This window comes from Botryllus schlosseri, chromosome 11, assembly GCF_051294905.1.
Source record: "Botryllus schlosseri isolate E-star chromosome 11, Bs_hap1, whole genome shotgun sequence".
Taxonomy (NCBI): Eukaryota; Metazoa; Chordata; class Ascidiacea; order Stolidobranchia; family Styelidae; genus Botryllus; species Botryllus schlosseri.
In genome coordinates this window covers 10,566,025-10,584,288 of record NC_137246.1, presented here as the reverse complement: position 1 = coordinate 10,584,288, position 18,264 = coordinate 10,566,025, and the positions used below count along the sequence as shown (strand labels likewise).

Genomic DNA, 18,264 nt, shown 5'->3' with positions numbered 1-18,264 from the left:
TGGTTTTCATGATACATATGAAGTCAAGATTGAACCCGTATGCCTGATAAATTTCTTTTACATTAGACAGCGATATCAATTTCATTGATTGGTTGAATAAGCATCGTTCGATGTAGTGTATTTCGTTCTTTGTGTAGTGTGATTGCAGGTCAAGCTCACATGAGAGAGTCACTAAATATTCACAAACGGACAAACGGAAACGGACACACAAGCTGGATATTTCGATCCTATGTAACAAAGCAAGTAAACCTTTTGAGATTGTCAAGGTGCATGCTCGTCTAGTGTTGATTTTTTTATGCTGTCAGCACCATGCATAGAGTGGCCCGCAGTTGAAATGCAATAAAGTTCAACCAAAGACGTTATAATGAAGTGAAAATTGTAATATATGAAAAAGGTTCACAGTGCAGAACCTACCAAGTTCGTTTGTGAACACGAACCTCTAAATTTCTGAGGTTCCCACACAGAACGAGAACGTGAACCTGACGTTCACACCATCCCTACTAGTGACGACTCAGGTCACATTATGCCACAATACTGAAGTACATGCTGACTTTTTAAACATCACAAAATGTATCGACTGAAGCAATCAAATGCTATAATAATCCCATAAAATCAATATCTTCCTTCGCTTTGCCAACAATTTTGACGAGGACTTGCAAGGGAATGTAAACTTACGCCTAAAAGCGTAAGCGCCAATGCATTCGGCGTATAAATATTGCGACATTGATATTGAACAAATGGGTCCCGAACGCCTGCTTGATTTTTTAAATTTGACAACGACCTATTCTTTATATCAATTTCTATGATCGGTTGAATAAGCATCATTCGCTTCGCTGACTACTTACTTGTAGCGTATTTCGGTCTTGATGTTGTTACTGCAGGCCAAGCTCACAACAGAGAGTTACTAAATATTCACAACTGGAAAGCTGAATATTTCGAGCAAACCTTTGTAACATAGCAAGTAAATTTTTGGGATTGGTAATGTGTATGCTCGTATAGAGTTTGAGCTGCCAGCGCCTTGCATAGATTAGTCTGAAGTTGAAATGCAAAGAATCTGAACCATAGATATAATAATAACGTGATAAAATGCGATACATGAAAAAGGCTCACAGTGCAGAACCTACCAAGGTTCGTTTGTGAAATTGAACCTCTCGATTTCTGAGGTTCACACACACAACACGAACGTGAACCTCACGTTCACACCGTCCCTAAATATACGTATTTCAGCATACACATAATATATCACATAACATGTCCTGTCGAGTTGTCATTTCCTGTATAACGTTTCGAGATACTATTTGACATATGTGATAAGCATAACACGGCGCTACCAATATATTTCATTTCCTGTCATGTTTCAAGATATATACTGTTATAGTCATATAGTTATCTTTATACATATACATACGGCATGAACGGAGAAATTACCAACAGCAGACTCACCCAGTTGGCACTATGCGCATTGGTTATGATTACTTGCGTATATTGGCAATATCGTTCAGAAACATTTTCATTGAAAGACCTACCGAGTTTTACTAAAGGTGCACAAAAGTATGCGGAACTCTGGAATTACAAAATTAGGCCTACTGTATCAGATTTGAAAGAGTCGTCGCCATTGGCTCCAAATTGCGATAATATCTTGAAAAATATGACGAAGGGAAAATGGGTGGAAAAGATCCACATGCCTCAATATCGGAATATAGTCCAAAACCTCAGCAATGATGAAGAGAGATTGGAAGCTGAATTGCGAGAATTTCGGGAAAAGAAAGGAATCCAGACATCATTTTGGAGAGAAGACCTGCGTTGCGGTTATTTCAAGTACGTACGTAACATTCAAATTGAACTGACTGAGGAAGTGGTTGGCAAGTATATTGGCCATGTGGAAAAGGAACAATTTATATTAGCTTAAGACGATGCATACAAAATACATTTCGCAAATGCAAAAAAAAATATTTCACTCTCATACACTACATCCGGCATTGTATTATTTAAAGTAAATAGTAGTGGTATGGTAATAACAGCAGGACACTAGATTCTATAAGTAAGGTATGTAGAAGTAGGCTACCAATCTCTTGTAATCCAGCCAGAACGAAGTCTTCAATGATGCATTCCCTGTAACGTCCACATGCAAATTTAACCACGTGAACCGCGAAAGTGTACGCTGATAACTCAACGTAAACCAGTGGTTCCGAATCTTTTTCTATTCCTGGACCCCTTTCAAAGAATTTATCTGGCTAACGGCTCCCCGAAATATTGATACACTTTATGTGGTCTATTTAGTCCAGACGTCCTGCTCAAATGAAAGTGAGCAATTCTGTGGAACTTATCAAACGTGTTTAGTTGCTTATGAAGGCATTTGCAATGATTTCAGAATATTTAAACTAGCAGAATCTAGAAGTTCCAAAGACAAGATGTTACAGTTGCCTGAACTCAGGGTTATCATATTTTGGAAATGGAAAAGGAGGAAACTTTTATCAATCATAAAAGTTGGTTTTCCGAAATTAAAAACACCTGATTTGGAAATATTTTCTGGAAATCTTGTGATGTTGACTAAATGGTTATAAAGGCATTACAGTATTATCTCTTCAACAAGCAGTGTTTGCATCTGAAAGAAAGCTTGAGCTGTTCATTGCGGACATTGGAACGGGTCGTCTGTTACATTTTGAAACGTTGAAAGCATTCAGAGATGCATTCATTACAAGTAACCCTATACCCATCAATTTAATATCCAGCAAATGGTCGCCTTCACTGATAATCTTCTGCTGTCGTTCAAAGAACGCTTCGAAGAATTTCGTGAGCGCACTTCTCTTTTTAAATTTATCACTCATCCGCATGAGTATGTTGTGGACGAGATGAGCTTGAGTTATATCCCGTCAGAGATTTTGAATAAGAAGTTGTAGATTTGAAAGCTTCTGAGATTTGGGTGAACAAATTCAAGTCACTGAATGAAGATTTGGAAAAAATTGCACGGCAGCAAGCAGAGAAATTTCGATTGCCATGATGTGGCACCGATAGTTGAGGCAGAGGCTTGCAGATGTCGCAAGCGTATAGGCAGTTCGTGACATGAGTGCTGTCATGCATACGATGGTGTGCTCGTTATTGCACCACTGCATATTTTAAGCGCTTTGTTCTGAAGCAACTGTAGCGCTTTCAATACGTATTTTAGTGAGAATAAATACGCCTCAATACCATATTCTATAACTGATCTTATCAAAGTTTTGTATACGATCACAAGGCAAGACTTCGAGGCACCCCACGTAGTACCAGCCAATTTTGATCACTTTGCGACTACCATACGCGAATGCGGCACATAGTTAAGTTTTGCATCAAATATCATCCGCAAATATTTAAACTCTCGTTCTAAGTGCAATTCGACCTTTCCAATAAATAAATTGATATTGGGGTATACTTGCGCTTCCTCGTGAACAACACACCAGCCGACTTTTTGGCGTTAATTTTGAATCCCCAATGGTGGCACCACTCCTGAATGGAGTTGAGCGAGGCCTGTAGCCTACGTTTGAGGCTATATCACAAGCGTTTAGTCCGATGTCCAAAATGCAGACGTCATCTGCAAATATATTGATGTTAGTCGAAAGGTCATGAGTGAGGTCATTGATCATGATTGCGAACAGAGTCGAAAACAAAACACACTTCCTTGTGGTTGTGGGTTACCATTATCGAGCGTAAACGTATCGGATAAGGTGTTACCGAGACGAACCTGAAAAGTTCTGTTGTTAATGAATGAATGCACCCACTGCAATATGTTTCCTGTGAGGCCAATTTTCCGCAGTTTAAGTACGAGGGCGTCTCTCCAGGTCATGTTGTAGGCCTTTTCAAAGTCCAAAAACACCGCTAAAACAAATCTTTTATTAAATAACGATTTATAGATAGCGTCGTGTAGTGACATTATGCAATCTCGAGTAGACCGTTTGTGTCGGAAGCCGCATTGACTTGGGTGGAATAATCCATTCCGTTCAAGCCACCAAGTAAGTCTGTTATTTATTAACCTTTCCATTGTCTTACAGATGTTACTCGTCAGAGAAATTGGTCTATAAGAAGAGGGCTTATTCGCTGGTTTGCTACCTTTTAGACGAGGTACAATGATTGAATGCCGCCAAAATGCTTGGCAGTGACATGAAACCTACAAATTATTGATAGAATCCAAACAACTATTTATGAGCCAAAATGCCGGTCCGCACCAGTAGGTTGCACATCCGGTGGTTTTTAACCTTTGATGGTCGCGACTTCATTTCTAATTTGAAAATGTTCTGTGGCCCAGCTCACAATTGGATAAGCTGATTACTGAAAAACGGTCTGTACCTTTTTACAGACTTACTCACGGCCTATTTTGGAAGCTGATTACGTTCAACATCTTCGTGAACCTCAGAATAAAGGCAAACGAACTAGGGATGGTGTGAACCTCTGAAAGGTTCAGGTTCGTGTGAACGCGAACCTTTTTGAAAGGTTCTGTCTGAACACGAACGTGAACCTCAGTAGTGTTATCATCTGGGTTATAGACCGGCCAATCAGAGAGCGCCACGTCATCCTAATTGCCACGCCCATTTTCATACCCTAAGGGTACATTCATCTGCTACGTGATCTGTGCCACATGATCAAGCGCCACGCCTATAGTGCCACATCATCCATCCATTGCTATATCATCGCTGCATTGATTGCCGCATCTCGATACTTTTCTCAGATATTCCATTATGTGTATTTAGGACTAATATCATCCGTCCATATTTTTTAAACTTGATTTTATGTGTACAAGTTACGGTTTCTGCTGTTTCCACATTTTACGACTTATGATTGCCGCGTCAAAACTTACCTTGGCTAGAATCGACAGATTTTCTATTATGTGTAAATTAATTACTTAAATGCGACTTGATGATAATAATCCCTAGAATAATATAAAATGCGATTTTGAGTGCAGGCAGATCGCGGTTTCGATTTCCGAGGTCTCCACATTTTAAGCCTTATTATCAGCTCGCAGTACAACCGCTACCCGTATAATGTTTGCATGTCGAGAAGGGTATTTAACTCGGCACTAAAATGCCAACGGACTAGCCGCAGGGGCCCGGTTCTCGTCGCTATAATTAAACGAACACCGTCGCCGCATGTACGCGATCCCCGACGTTATAATGATAGGGCCAAATTAGCCGCATGAAAGCGAGTCTAATGAATATAACGACAGACACCAAGTTAGTTGAAAAGTAAAACTAATCGTGACCGATGCAAGACGGATTGAAACAGCGCTTTCGCTCGATTCTTGTAGTGACCACATTTCATACGATTCAGTCCTTTTCATGTCACTAGAATAAGGGTGATTAAACCGACAGTGAAACGCCGCCGGCGTCTTATAACGTAATAATGTAAGCTGCGTCGGGTGCTGCTATAATGTTAGGAGCGAATATAGTAGAAAGTCCACGTCTACGCATACTACCGTAGTAAAACGCAATTCACGCAAAAGTCGATATTGCTTTGTGATGATTTTGATGTTGTTCCATACCGATTGGGAAGATAGGACTCCTAATTCCTTAACTAACTACATAATCTCTAGTAACGTAGTCAGACGCATAACGGAATTTACGCAAAATCGGTATTGCTCTGCGATAATTTTGACCACTATGTTTTGATAATAACTTGCTTCCGAGAAATAGATAACATTCATTATACGTTAGATGATACTTTTCCTTTATATTCTATTATGTGTATTTAGGGCTAATGCGACATCACTATGTTGGCGACAGGCCTGATTTGAACACACTAATTATGCAAATTAAACTTATCACCCACCACGAACACTCAATGAAGAGCACCCTGGAGCACCCTCATAAATGCTCCACAATTCGTGACGTATAATATACTGAGCATATAATAAGCTGACAAAACTGATACTTGAGTACTCCGAAATGTATAAGTACTTTACCTTTACACGACGTTTTTGTAAAATGAATACTAATGGTACGCGAATGATCATAGACTAAGCTTGCTTTCAGAGTTGGAAACTAAATGCATATGAAAATTTAACTATGTTTTCCCCTCACGCATCAAATGTAGGCATACTCAAGTGTTTATGAGGCGGCGAATAGTTCGAAGGCTGTTGGTATGCAAGGACGTCACATAGAATTGTGGAGTTTTCTGTAAATATAATCCAGTGATCTATTTTCAATCACTATACTTTTATTAATCTAAACTAAGTACCGTTAGTAGGCAAACCCTAGAAAAGTATCCTCTGATAAAAGCAGGAGTAATTCGTTATCTGTGAAATAAATAGATGGCGCGCAATATGAGCGGTGCTACGATGACTGACAAATACTTTGAATTAATGCATAGAAGTAGCGATTTCGAACTACGTAAAAAGTTAGTCGAGCTCACGCATTTTCCATTTTCAAAAGTCAAATTACGACGTTTTTTGTAAAATGAATAATTATTTTAATAAAAATTAAAAAATAAAGAAAAGATCGAAAAATTACATTTTATCCTGGAACGCAACAAGAAAAATCGTATGAATTTAAACTACTTATTCATGACATACTAATAACTACTTGTAAACTTTTTCACATTTTATAACACTTTACTAGTACTTAACAGTTTCAGTTTTAAATAAAAATCGGAATCTAAACTAATCAAAAAATTCGGTAACCAATTTCGCGTAGGCTATGCATAAAAATGAGGAAAGTTACATCAGCGCGTGTTAACTAGTTGTATTATGTAGCTTGCAATTCATGCAAGTTTCGAAACTTCCACACTGAGTCTTTTAAAGTACATAGAAACGAAAAAAGCTAATCGAAAAAATTTACGAAGTTTGGATGCGGCATTTCTAAAAATTATTCATACCCATGACTCGAAATATTGTTAACTAACTTATGTTTTCGACATAAGATGAGCGTGAAGTGTACAAATTTCGATGTTGCGCAAACACCACAAACTTTGCTTGCTTTCAGAACTGGTAACTAAATGCAAGACAGACTTATGTATTGCGAAAAAAATAAAACATTTGGGCGTCCCCGAATGACATTTTACTTAAACTACTTATTCATGACATATTAATAATTCTACTTGTACACTTTTTCACATTTTACTTCACATTTTACTTTAAGTAGTACTTAACAGTTTCAGTTTTGAATAAAATACGGAATATAAATATAATCGAAAAATTCGGTAACCAATTTCGCGTAGGCTATGCATACAAATGAGGAAAGTTACATCAACGCGTGTTAACTAGTTGTATCGAGTTATCAAATGATTTTTTCCTTACATCAAAACAACTAGAATGTGTAACTACATTTAAAAACGTATCTAAATGAGCTCCAGGGCATTGTGATTATGCAGCATACCAAATTTCATCACACATTTCATGATGGAGCAACTTTAAAACTAACGCAGTTATATAGTAACTTTTGCCTAAATCTGTTTTCGGTAGCATGTACATATACATAGTCAGCTTTAATAACAGAATTACCATGCTAATATGTGACTCCTCACCTTGAAACTTGGTACGTAGTTGTAGGACATTGTGATTATGCAGCATACCAAATATCCTTGCGCATTTCATAATGGAACAACTTTAAAACTAACGCGGCTCCACATCGACTTTTTGCGTGCATCTGTTTTGCGGGAGCGTATAGCACGTACCTATACATAGTCAACTTTAATAACGGAATTACCATGCATAACATTGAATCCCAACTCTAAACTTGATACGTAGATGTAGGACATTATGGCAATGCACCATGCTAAATTTCATCACACATCTAATGAAGGAACACCTTTAAAACTAACGCAGTCGAATACCGACTTTTACGCATATCTGTTTTGCGTGAACATAGCATATGCCTATACAAATTTTCCTTCCAACCTTATGAAATTGTTGCGCTGTCTTCAAAAACGATGGAAAACAAATTTGACTCAATTCCAAGCTGTAAAAGCGGAGTTATTCAAGTTTTTTGATGATAGTTCTGGGATGGATACGTAGTTGTAGAGCATTATGGCAATGCACCATGCTAAATTTCATCACACATCTAATGATGGAACACCTTTAAAACTATCGCAGTCGAATACCGACTTTTACGCATATCTGTTTTTCGTGAACATAGCATATACCCATACATAGTCAATTTTAATAACAGAATTAGCATTCTAAACATTAAATTCTCACCTTGAACGTTGGTACGCAGCTGTAGGACATAATAACAATGCACCATACCAAATTTCGTCAGACATTTCATGATGTAACACCTTTAAAACCAACGCAGTTCTATACAGACTTTTGGCTAAATCTCTTTTTCCGTAGCGTAGCACGTACCTATACATAGTCAACTTTAATAACGGAATTACCATGTTAATATTCGACTCCCCACCTTGAAACTCGGTACGCAGTTGTAAGACATTATGACAATGCACCAGGTCAAATTTTGTTACGCATTTCATGATGGAACATATTTTAAACTAACGCAGTTCCATACCGACTTTTGCGGGAGCGTAGCACGTACCTATGCATACTCAACTTTAATAACGGAATTACCGAGCTAAACATTGAATGCGCAACTTGAAGATTGGTTCACAGGTGTAGGACATTATGACAATGGAACATATCAAATTTCATCACACATTTCATGATGGAACAGTAGTAAGGGAAAGCAATTTATACGCCGGCCAATCCCAGAAGGCCACGTCGCCTTAATTGCCACGCCTACATTGCCACATCATCCGCCCATTGCCGCACCTATAGGACACCCCTTACCATATCATCCGCCCATTGCCGCACGTATTAGTGAAATGCGTCTTGATAATATTAGTGCGTTAACTTTCGAGAAATAATTTTTGTATATTTCGGACTAGGTATGTTCGCAAAGACTGTAATTAATTAATATAAAATGGGATTTCGCCTATTCCTACTTTCAAACTTTTATTTTACACTCGCGGTTTTATTGTTATATATTAAAATTATACGTACATTTCGCATGATCAACTACGCATGATTTTATGTGAATTTCATCGATAGTGTCCGAGTTCTATGTGACATAAGTACAATTCCAGCATCGGTATTTGCAATAAAGCCGAAAAAAATTAGAGTCCCAGCTTTTCGCAATTTATGCAGCTATTCGCGCAGACTTTGCCGCATTTGCTGTATCTGAAGTAGAGTTTCAGCGTCGTTATTCGCTATAAGCCGAGAAATGCACCTTCGCGCAATTTATATAGCCAAACGCATTACCTTTACCGCATCTAAAGTAGAATTTCAGCGTCGTTATTTGTTATAAGCCGAGAAATGTACCTTCGCGCAATTTTTACAGGCGGTCTCACACACTTTGCTGCGTCTGAAGTAAAATTTCAGCGTCGTTGTTTGCTATAAGCCGGGAAATTAGAGTCGCTGCTTCGCACCATTTTACAGGCAGTCTCAGACACTTTGCTGCATCTGATCTTCATACTAATACATGCATAATTTTTGCATGACGAGAATACGAGTAATACGGTCAATAAACGCCGGAGGCGACTCATTTAAACCTTGTTGCTAGATAATACCGCTTTCGCCTACAACTAGGTCTAATTAGCACGTTCTGAAGCCGTAAATTTAGTCAACATCATTGAGATGTCCATGATTTAAATATGGTGATCGAGTGTGACAATAGCACTCGTCAAGGTTAGACAAACATAACCTTAAACTACTCTCTACTTCACAAAATATAAAGAACGAACACCTTCGCCGCAGGTACGCGATCCCCGACGTTATAATGACAGTGCCAAATTAGCCGCATGAAAGCGAGTCTAATGAATATAACGACAGACACCAAGTTAGTTGAAAAGTAAAACTAATCGTGACCGATGCAAGACGGATTGAAACAGCGCTTTCGCTCGATTCTTGTAGTGACCACATTTCATACGGTTCAGTCCTTTTCATGTCACTAGAATAAGGGTGAATAAACCGACAGTGAAACGCCACCGACGTCTTATAACGTAATAATGTAAGCTGCGTCGGGTGCTGCTATAATGTTAGGAGCGAATATAGTAGAAAGTCCACGTCTGGACACCTGTAAGCAGCTGCGCATACTACCGTAGTAAAACGCATAGCAGAATTCACGCAAAAGTCGATATTGCTTTGTGATGATTTTGATGTTGTTCCATACCGATTGGGAATATAGGACTCCTAATTCCTTAACTAACTACATAATCCCTAGTAACGTAGTCAGACGCATAACGGAATTTACGCAAATCGGTATTGCTCTGCGATAATTTTGACCACTATGTTTTGATAATAACTTGCTTCCGAGAAATAGATAACATTCATTATACGTTAGATGATACTTTTCCTTTATATTCTATTATGTGTATTTAGGGCTAATGCGACATCACTATGTTGGCGACAGGCCTGATTTGAACACGCTAATTTTGCAAATTAAACTTATCACCCACCACGAACACTCAATGAAGAGCACCCTGGAGCACCCACATAAATGCTCCACAAGTTGTGATGTATAATATACTGAGCATATAATAAGCTGACAAAACTGATACTTGAGTACTCCGAAATGAACAAGTATTTTACCTTTACACGACGTTTTTGTAAAATGAATACTAATGGTACGCGAATGATCATAGACTAAGCTTGCTTTCAGAGTTGGAAACTAAATGCATATGAAAATTTAACTATGTTTTCCCCTCACGCATCAGATGTAGGCCTACTCAAGTGTTTATGAGGCGGCGAATAGTTCGAAGGCTGTTGGTATGCAAGGACGTCACATAGAATTGTGGAGTTTTCTGTAAACTATAATCCAGTGATCTATTTTCAATCACTATACTTTTATTAATCTAAACTAAGTACTGTTAGTAGGCAAATCCTAGAAAAGTATCCTCTGATAAAAGCAGGAGTAATTCGTTATCTGTGAAATAAATAGATAGCGCGCAATATGAGCGGTGTTACGATGACTGACAAATACTTTGAATTAATGCATAGAAGTAGCGATTTCGAACTACGTAAAAAGTTAGTCGAGCTTACGCATTTTCCATTTTCAAAAGTCGACGTTTTTTGTAAAATGAATAATAATTTTAATAAAAAATAAAAAAGAGCGAAAAATTACATTTTATCTCGGAACGCAACAAGAAAAATCGTATGAACTTGTAAACTACTTATTTATGACATAATAATAATTCTACTTGTACACTTATTCACATTTTATACCACTTTTAGTAATACTTAACGGTTTCAGTTTTAAATAAAACTCGGAATATAAACTAATCGAAAAATTCGGTAACCAATTTCGCGTAGGCTATGCATACAGATGAGGGAAGTTACATCAACGCGTGTTAACTAGTTGTATTATGTAGCTTGTAATTCATGCAAGTTTCGAAACTTCTACACCGAGTCTTTTTAAAGTAGATAGAAACGAAAAACAATTACGCCTAGGCTATGCATACAAATGAGGAAAGTTCCATCAACGCGTGTTAACTAGTTGTATCGAGTTATCGAATGAGTTTTTTCCTTACATCAAAACAACTAGAATGTGTAACTACATTAAAAAACGTTCCTAACCCTTAACGCACCCGCGATAAATCGTACAAGCAACAAGTTTCGAGTAATCGAAATCGCGCCCCCTGAATTCAAAGCTTATTTCGAGATCTAAGCTACTTTGAAAATGAGGATCCTAGGATTTGCTTGAGTTTCATCTATATTTTACAATGCGTTTTCGCGTTCCAGAATGACTTATGTCAATGAAAAATAGCCATTGATCATGGTTTTGTTTTTGAAAGATGTCGCGATGCCGGTGAATTTTATAGTTCTTGTAAAAAGTTGTTTGTACACAATATATGTTTAAAGTAAGTCCTACGCATTCATGATTTCGTCCGAGTTCGTATTTTAGTAATATATACTAATTTACGATAGCGCGTTTGTAACTTGTGCAAGTACAGGAATATCATAGTTCTTGAACCGTGCTCAATGCTTAATAGAGCATTTTTGCTATTTTTCATCGCCATAAGTCATTCTGGACCGCGTAAACGCATCGTACGATATGGATGAAAGTTATGCAAATCCTAGGATCCTCATTTTCAAAGTAGCTAAGATCTCGAAATAAGCTCTGACTTGCTATTCTCCTCAAAGCATGGAATTATCAAGAGTATCACCTTCGATCACTGAAGAAACGGATGAAATTATATTCGAAGCATATTCCTTGACCAGGAATTTTATCATGTACGAACTCGACGGCTCATGCGTTAAGGTAAATACGAAAGCAGAGAGAACCTTACGTCGAGTTGGGGATGAAATATTCGAGCGACATCGAACTGTCCTAAACGCAGTCTCCAAACGTCTCCGCTATTTGCACTTTTTCACATTTTATAACACCTTAAGTAGTACTTAACAGTTTTAGTTTTAAATAAAATACGGAATATAAACTAATCGAAAAATTCGGTTTTTGCGTGCATCTGTTTTGCGGGAGCGTATAGCACGTACCTATCCATAGTCAACTTTAATAACTGAATTACCATGCTTAACATTGAATCCCAACTCTAAACTTGATACGTAGATGTAGGACATTATGGCAATGCACCATGCTAAATTTCATCACACATCTAATGATGGTACACCTTTAAAACTATGGCAGTCGAATACCGACTTTTACGCGTATCTGTTTTGCGTGAACTTGCATATACCTATATGCATATACCTATACATAGTCAATTTTAATAGCAGAATTACCGTGTTAAACATTGAATTCCCACCTTGAAAGTTGGTACGCGGTTATAGGACATTATAAAAATGCACCATACCAAATCCCATCAGACATTTCATGATGGAACAACTTTAAAACTAACGCGGCTCTACATCAACTTTTTGCGTACATCTGTTTTGCGGGAGCGTATAGCACGTACCCATACATAGCCAACTTTAATAACGGAATTACCATGCATTGAATCCCAACTCTAAACTTGATACGTAGTTGTAAGGCATTATGGCTATGCACCATGCTAAATTTCATCACACATCTAATGATGGAACACCTTTGAAACTATCGCAGTCGAATACCGACTTTTCGCATATCTGTTTTTCGTGAACATAGCATATACCCATACATAGTCAATTTTAATAACAGAATTAGCATGCTAAACATTAAATTCTCACCTTGAACGTTGGTACGCAGTTGTAGGACATAATAAAAATGCACCATACCAAATTTCGTCAGACATTTCATGATGTAACACCTTCAAAACCAACGCAGTTCCATATAGACTTTTGGCTAAATCTGTTTTTCCGTAGCGTAGCACGTACCTAAACATAGTCAATTTTATTAACGGAATTACCATGTTAATATTCGACTCCCTACCTTGAAACTCGGTACGCAGTTGTAAGACATTATGACAATGCACCATGTCAAATTTTGCAAGTACTTTATCTTTACACGACGTTTTTTTTGTAAAATGAATACTAATTTTATTGAAAAAATAAAAAATAAAAAAGAGCGAAAAATTACATTATATCCCGGAACGCAACAAGAAAAATCGTATGAAATTGTAAACTACTTGTTCATGACATAATAATAATTCTACTTGTACACTTTTTCACATTTTATAACACTTTAAGTAATACTTAACAGTTTCAGTTTTAAATAAAAGACGGAATATAAACTAATCGAAAAATTCGGTAGCCAATTTCGCGTAGGCTATGCATGCATACAAATGAGGAAAGTTACATCAACGCGTGTTAAAGTAGCTGTATCGAGTTATCGAATGATTTTCTCCTTACATCAAAACAACTAGAATGTATAACTAAATTAAAAAACGTATCTAAATGAGCTCCAGGGCATTGTGATTATGCTGCATACCAAATTTCATCACACATTTCATGATGGAACAACTTTAAAACTAACGCAGTTCTATAGCAACTTTTGCCTAAATCTGTTTTCGGTAGCGTGTACATATACATAGTCAGATTTAATAACAGAATTATCATGCTAATATGTGACTCCTCACCTTGAAACTTGGTACGTAGTTGTAGGACATTGTGATTATGCAGCACACCAAATTTCCTCACGCATTTCATAATGGAACAACTTTAAAACTAACGCGGTTCTACATCGACTTTTTGCGTATATCTGTTTTGCGTAGGGGCGTATAGCACGTACCTATACATAGTTAACTTTAACAACGGAATTACCATGCTTAACATTGAATCCCAACTCGAGACTTGATACGTAGTTGTAGAACATTATGGCAATGCACCATGCTAAATTTCATCACACATCTAATGATGGAACACCTTTAAAACTAACGCAGTCGAATACCGCCTTTTACGCATATCTGTTTTGCGTGAACATAGCATATACCTATACATAGTCAATTTTAATAGCAGAATTACCGTGTTAAACATTGAATTCCCACCTTGAAAGTTGGTACGCGGTTATAGGAGATTATAAAAATGCACCATACCAAATCCCATCACACATTTCATGATGGAACAACTTTAAAACTAACGCGGCTCTACATCGACTTTTTGCGTACATCTGTTTTGCGGGAGCGTATAGCACGTACGCATACATAGCCAACTTTAATAACGGAATTACCATGCTTAACATTGAATCCCAACTCGAAACTTGATACGTAGTTTTAGGACATTATGGCAATTCACCATGCTAAATTTCATCACACATCTAATGATGGAACACCTTTGAAACTATCGCAGTCGAATACCAACTTTTACGCATATCTGTTTTTCGTGAACATAGCATATACCCATACATAGTCAATTTTAATAACAGAATTAGCATGCTAAACATTAAATTCTCACCTTGAACGTTGATACGCGGTTGTAGGACATAATAACAATGCACCATACCAAATTTCGTCAGACATTTCATGATGTAACACCTTTAAAACTAACGCAGTTCTATACCAACTTCGCATGAATCTGTTTGCGGGAGTGTAGCACGTACCTATGCGTGATCAACTTTAGTGATGGAATTACATATGTAGTTAAGTTTCAACACTTTTACAATGATTCGTCTTGCTTCCTATAACATCCCACTCGAGAAAATGCGTCGTAGGATATAGATGAAACTAGCACAACTCATCAAGACCGCTGAAAACAGTACATTTCAACATTTGGTAGCAGTAAATTTCTAGTAAAGTACAAGACGTGATGATTTCCGAGTGAGTTAAAAAGTAAGTATTGCAGGTATAGTTTACCTGAAAACCGAATACTCTGAAATAGAAGTAGATGCAGTGTAAATAGTTAATCACTTGATTAAGTTTAGTGCAAGCAGATAAAACCTATACTTGAGTAGTACAAAATGCACGAGTACTTCGCTATCGCCTCCCTGCGCGTAATAAGTGTCTACAGTTTAAGACTGCTTTTACCGATACTCGTCGGTTTCAGTTTTAGATAGAATTCGGAAACCAAATAATTTCATAAACATAAGCTAATTTAATGAATTTACTCGAATGTACTATGCCGCGCTGATAAGATTAATTATAATATACTTATCATGTTACAGCGATTTTTCTAGCGTAGAAAATCTTTAAAATGTAGTAAGCAGGCCAAATGAAGATATTCGTTGAGCTGAATAAACATAAAAAATACTCTAGACTACTTTATCGGTACTTTACAGTTACAGTTTTAGATAAAATTTGTCCCTTTCACCTATAATTACAACTCCTCGCTATCTAAACATGTTTAGAATATATTATTTGCGATGATACGAACCCGTGAAGTACTCAAGTTGCTTTTCGTAGGATATAGATGAAACTGACAACACTCACCAAGACCAGTGATCCACTGAAAAAAGTAAATTGTAGCAGTAAAGTCCCACTAAAGTACAAGAAGTAATGATTTCCCAGTTAGTTAAAAAGTAAGTATTGAGGTATAGTTTGCTCGAAAAAGCGAAAAACTCTGAAATAGAAGTAGATGCAGTGTAAATAGGTAATCACTTCATTAAGTATAGCGCAAGCAGGCCAAACCTATACTTAAGTACTGCAAATGTACAAGTACTTCGCTATGTTCTCCTTCCACGTAAAAAGTGACTAGGTTTTAGAGTCCTTTATCGGTACTCGACAGTTTCAGTGTTAGATCAAATTTGGTAAGACTTTAAATTTTAAAGTAGTTTGAGCTTACGTTTGTATCACCTTGACAAGTAACATTATCAGACATGAAAATGATACTATCACCGAATATAGAAGTTAACACGCGTCAATGTGTTTCGGAATTCACGAGAAATTGCTTACTAAGAGAAGTATATTGTTGTATACACAATAGTGGAGAGAATATTTAAAATGTAGTAAGCAGGCCGATGGGTATTCGTTTAGTTGTATAGGCATAAAAAACATTCCCGCGCGCTCTTAAACAAAACACTTCCTAACCCTACCACCTAATACTAAGACGCGCGCGCGGGAATGTTTTTTATGCCTATACAACTAAACGAATACCCATCGGCCTGCTTACTACATTTTAAATATTCTCTCCACTATTGTGTATACAACAATATACTTCTCTTAGTAAGCAATTTCTCGTGAATTCCGAAACACATTGACGCGTGTTAACTTCTATATTCGGTGATAGTATCATTTTCATGTCTGATAATGTTACTTGTCAAGGTGATACAAACGTAAGCTCAAACTACTTTAAAATTTAAAGTCTTACCAAATTTGATCTAACACTGAAACTGTCGAGTACCGATAAAGGACTCTAAAACCTAGTCACTTTTTACGTGGAAGGAGAACATAGCGAAGTACTTGTACATTTGCAGTACTTAAGTATAGGTTTGGCCTGCTTGCGCTATACTTAATGAAGTGATTACCTATTTACACTGCATCTACTTCTATTTCAGAGTTTTTCGCTTTTTCGAGCAAACTATACCTCAATACTTACTTTTTAACTAACTGGGAAATCATTACTTCTTGTACTTTAGTGGGACTTTACTGCTACAATTTACTTTTTTCAGTGGATCACTGGTCTTGGTGAGTGTTGTCAGTTTCATCTATATCCTACGAAAAGCAACTTGAGTACTTCACGGGTTCGTATCATCGCAAATAATATATTCTAAACATGTTTAGATAGCGAGGAGTTGTAATTATAGGTGAAAGGGACAAATTTTATCTAAAACTGTAACTGTAAAGTACCGATAAAGTAGTCTAGAGTATTTTTTATGTTTATTCAGCTCAACGAATATCTTCATTTGGCCTGCTTACTACATTTTAAAGATTTTCTACGCTAGAAAAATCGCTGTAACATGATAAGTATATTATAATTAATCTTATCAGCGCGGCATAGTACATTCGAGTAAATTCATTAAATTAGCTTATGTTTATGAAATTATTTGGTTTCCGAATTCTATCTAAAACTGAAACCGACGAGTATCGGTAAAAGCAGTCTTAAACTGTAGACACTTATTACGCGCAGGGAGGCGATAGCGAAGTACTCGTGCATTTTGTACTACTCAAGTATAGGTTTTATCTGCTTGCACTAAACTTAATCAAGTGATTAACTATTTACACTGCATCTACTTCTATTTCAGAGTATTCGGTTTTCAGGTAAACTATACCTGCAATACTTACTTTTTAACTCACTCGGAAATCATCACGTCTTGTACTTTACTAGAAATTTACTGCTACCAAATGTTGAAATGTACTGTTTTCAGCGGTCTTGATGAGTTGTGCTAGTTTCATCTATATCCTACGACGCATTTTCTCGAGTGGGATGTTATAGGAAGCAAGACGAATCATTGTAAAAGTGTTGAAACTTAACTACATATGTAATTCCATCACTAAAGTTGATCACGCATAGGTACGTGCTACACTCCCGCAAACAGATTCATGCGAAGTTGGTATAGAACTGCGTTAGTTTTAAAGGTGTTACATCATGAAATGTCTGACGAAATTTGGTATGGTGCATTGTTATTATGTCCTACAACCGCGTATCAACGTTCAAGGTGAGAATTTAATGTTTAGCATGCTAATTCTGTTATTAAAATTGACTATGTATGGGTATATGCTATGTTCACGAAAAACAGATATGCGTAAAAGTTGGTATTCGACTGCGATAGTTTCAAAGGTGTTCCATCATTAGATGTGTGATGAAATTTAGCATGGTGAATTGCCATAATGTCCTAAAACTACGTATCAAGTTTCGAGTTGGGATTCAATGTTAAGCATGGTAATTCCGTTATTAAAGTTGGCTATGTATGCGTACGTGCTATACGCTCCCGCAAAACAGATGTACGCAAAAAGTCGATGTAGAGCCGCGTTAGTTTTAAAGTTGTTCCATCATGAAATGTGTGA

At 37.1% G+C, this 18,264-nt stretch overlaps 1 protein-coding gene across 2 annotated transcripts in view; it reads left to right on the top strand.

The window, feature by feature from the left end:
• Positions 1–1,392: 1,392 nt before the first annotated feature.
• LOC145449891 (uncharacterized) overlaps positions 1,393–18,264 on the top strand; it is a 43,085-nt gene continuing 26,213 nt past the window's right edge. For both annotated transcript variants that reach the window (XM_080328331.1, XM_080328330.1), the window contains exon 1: positions 1,393–1,818. In XM_080328331.1, the coding sequence (XP_080184457.1) occupies positions 1,412–1,818 (407 nt within the window). In that variant the 5' untranslated portion in view covers positions 1,393–1,411. The remainder of the gene's footprint in view (positions 1,819–18,264) is intronic.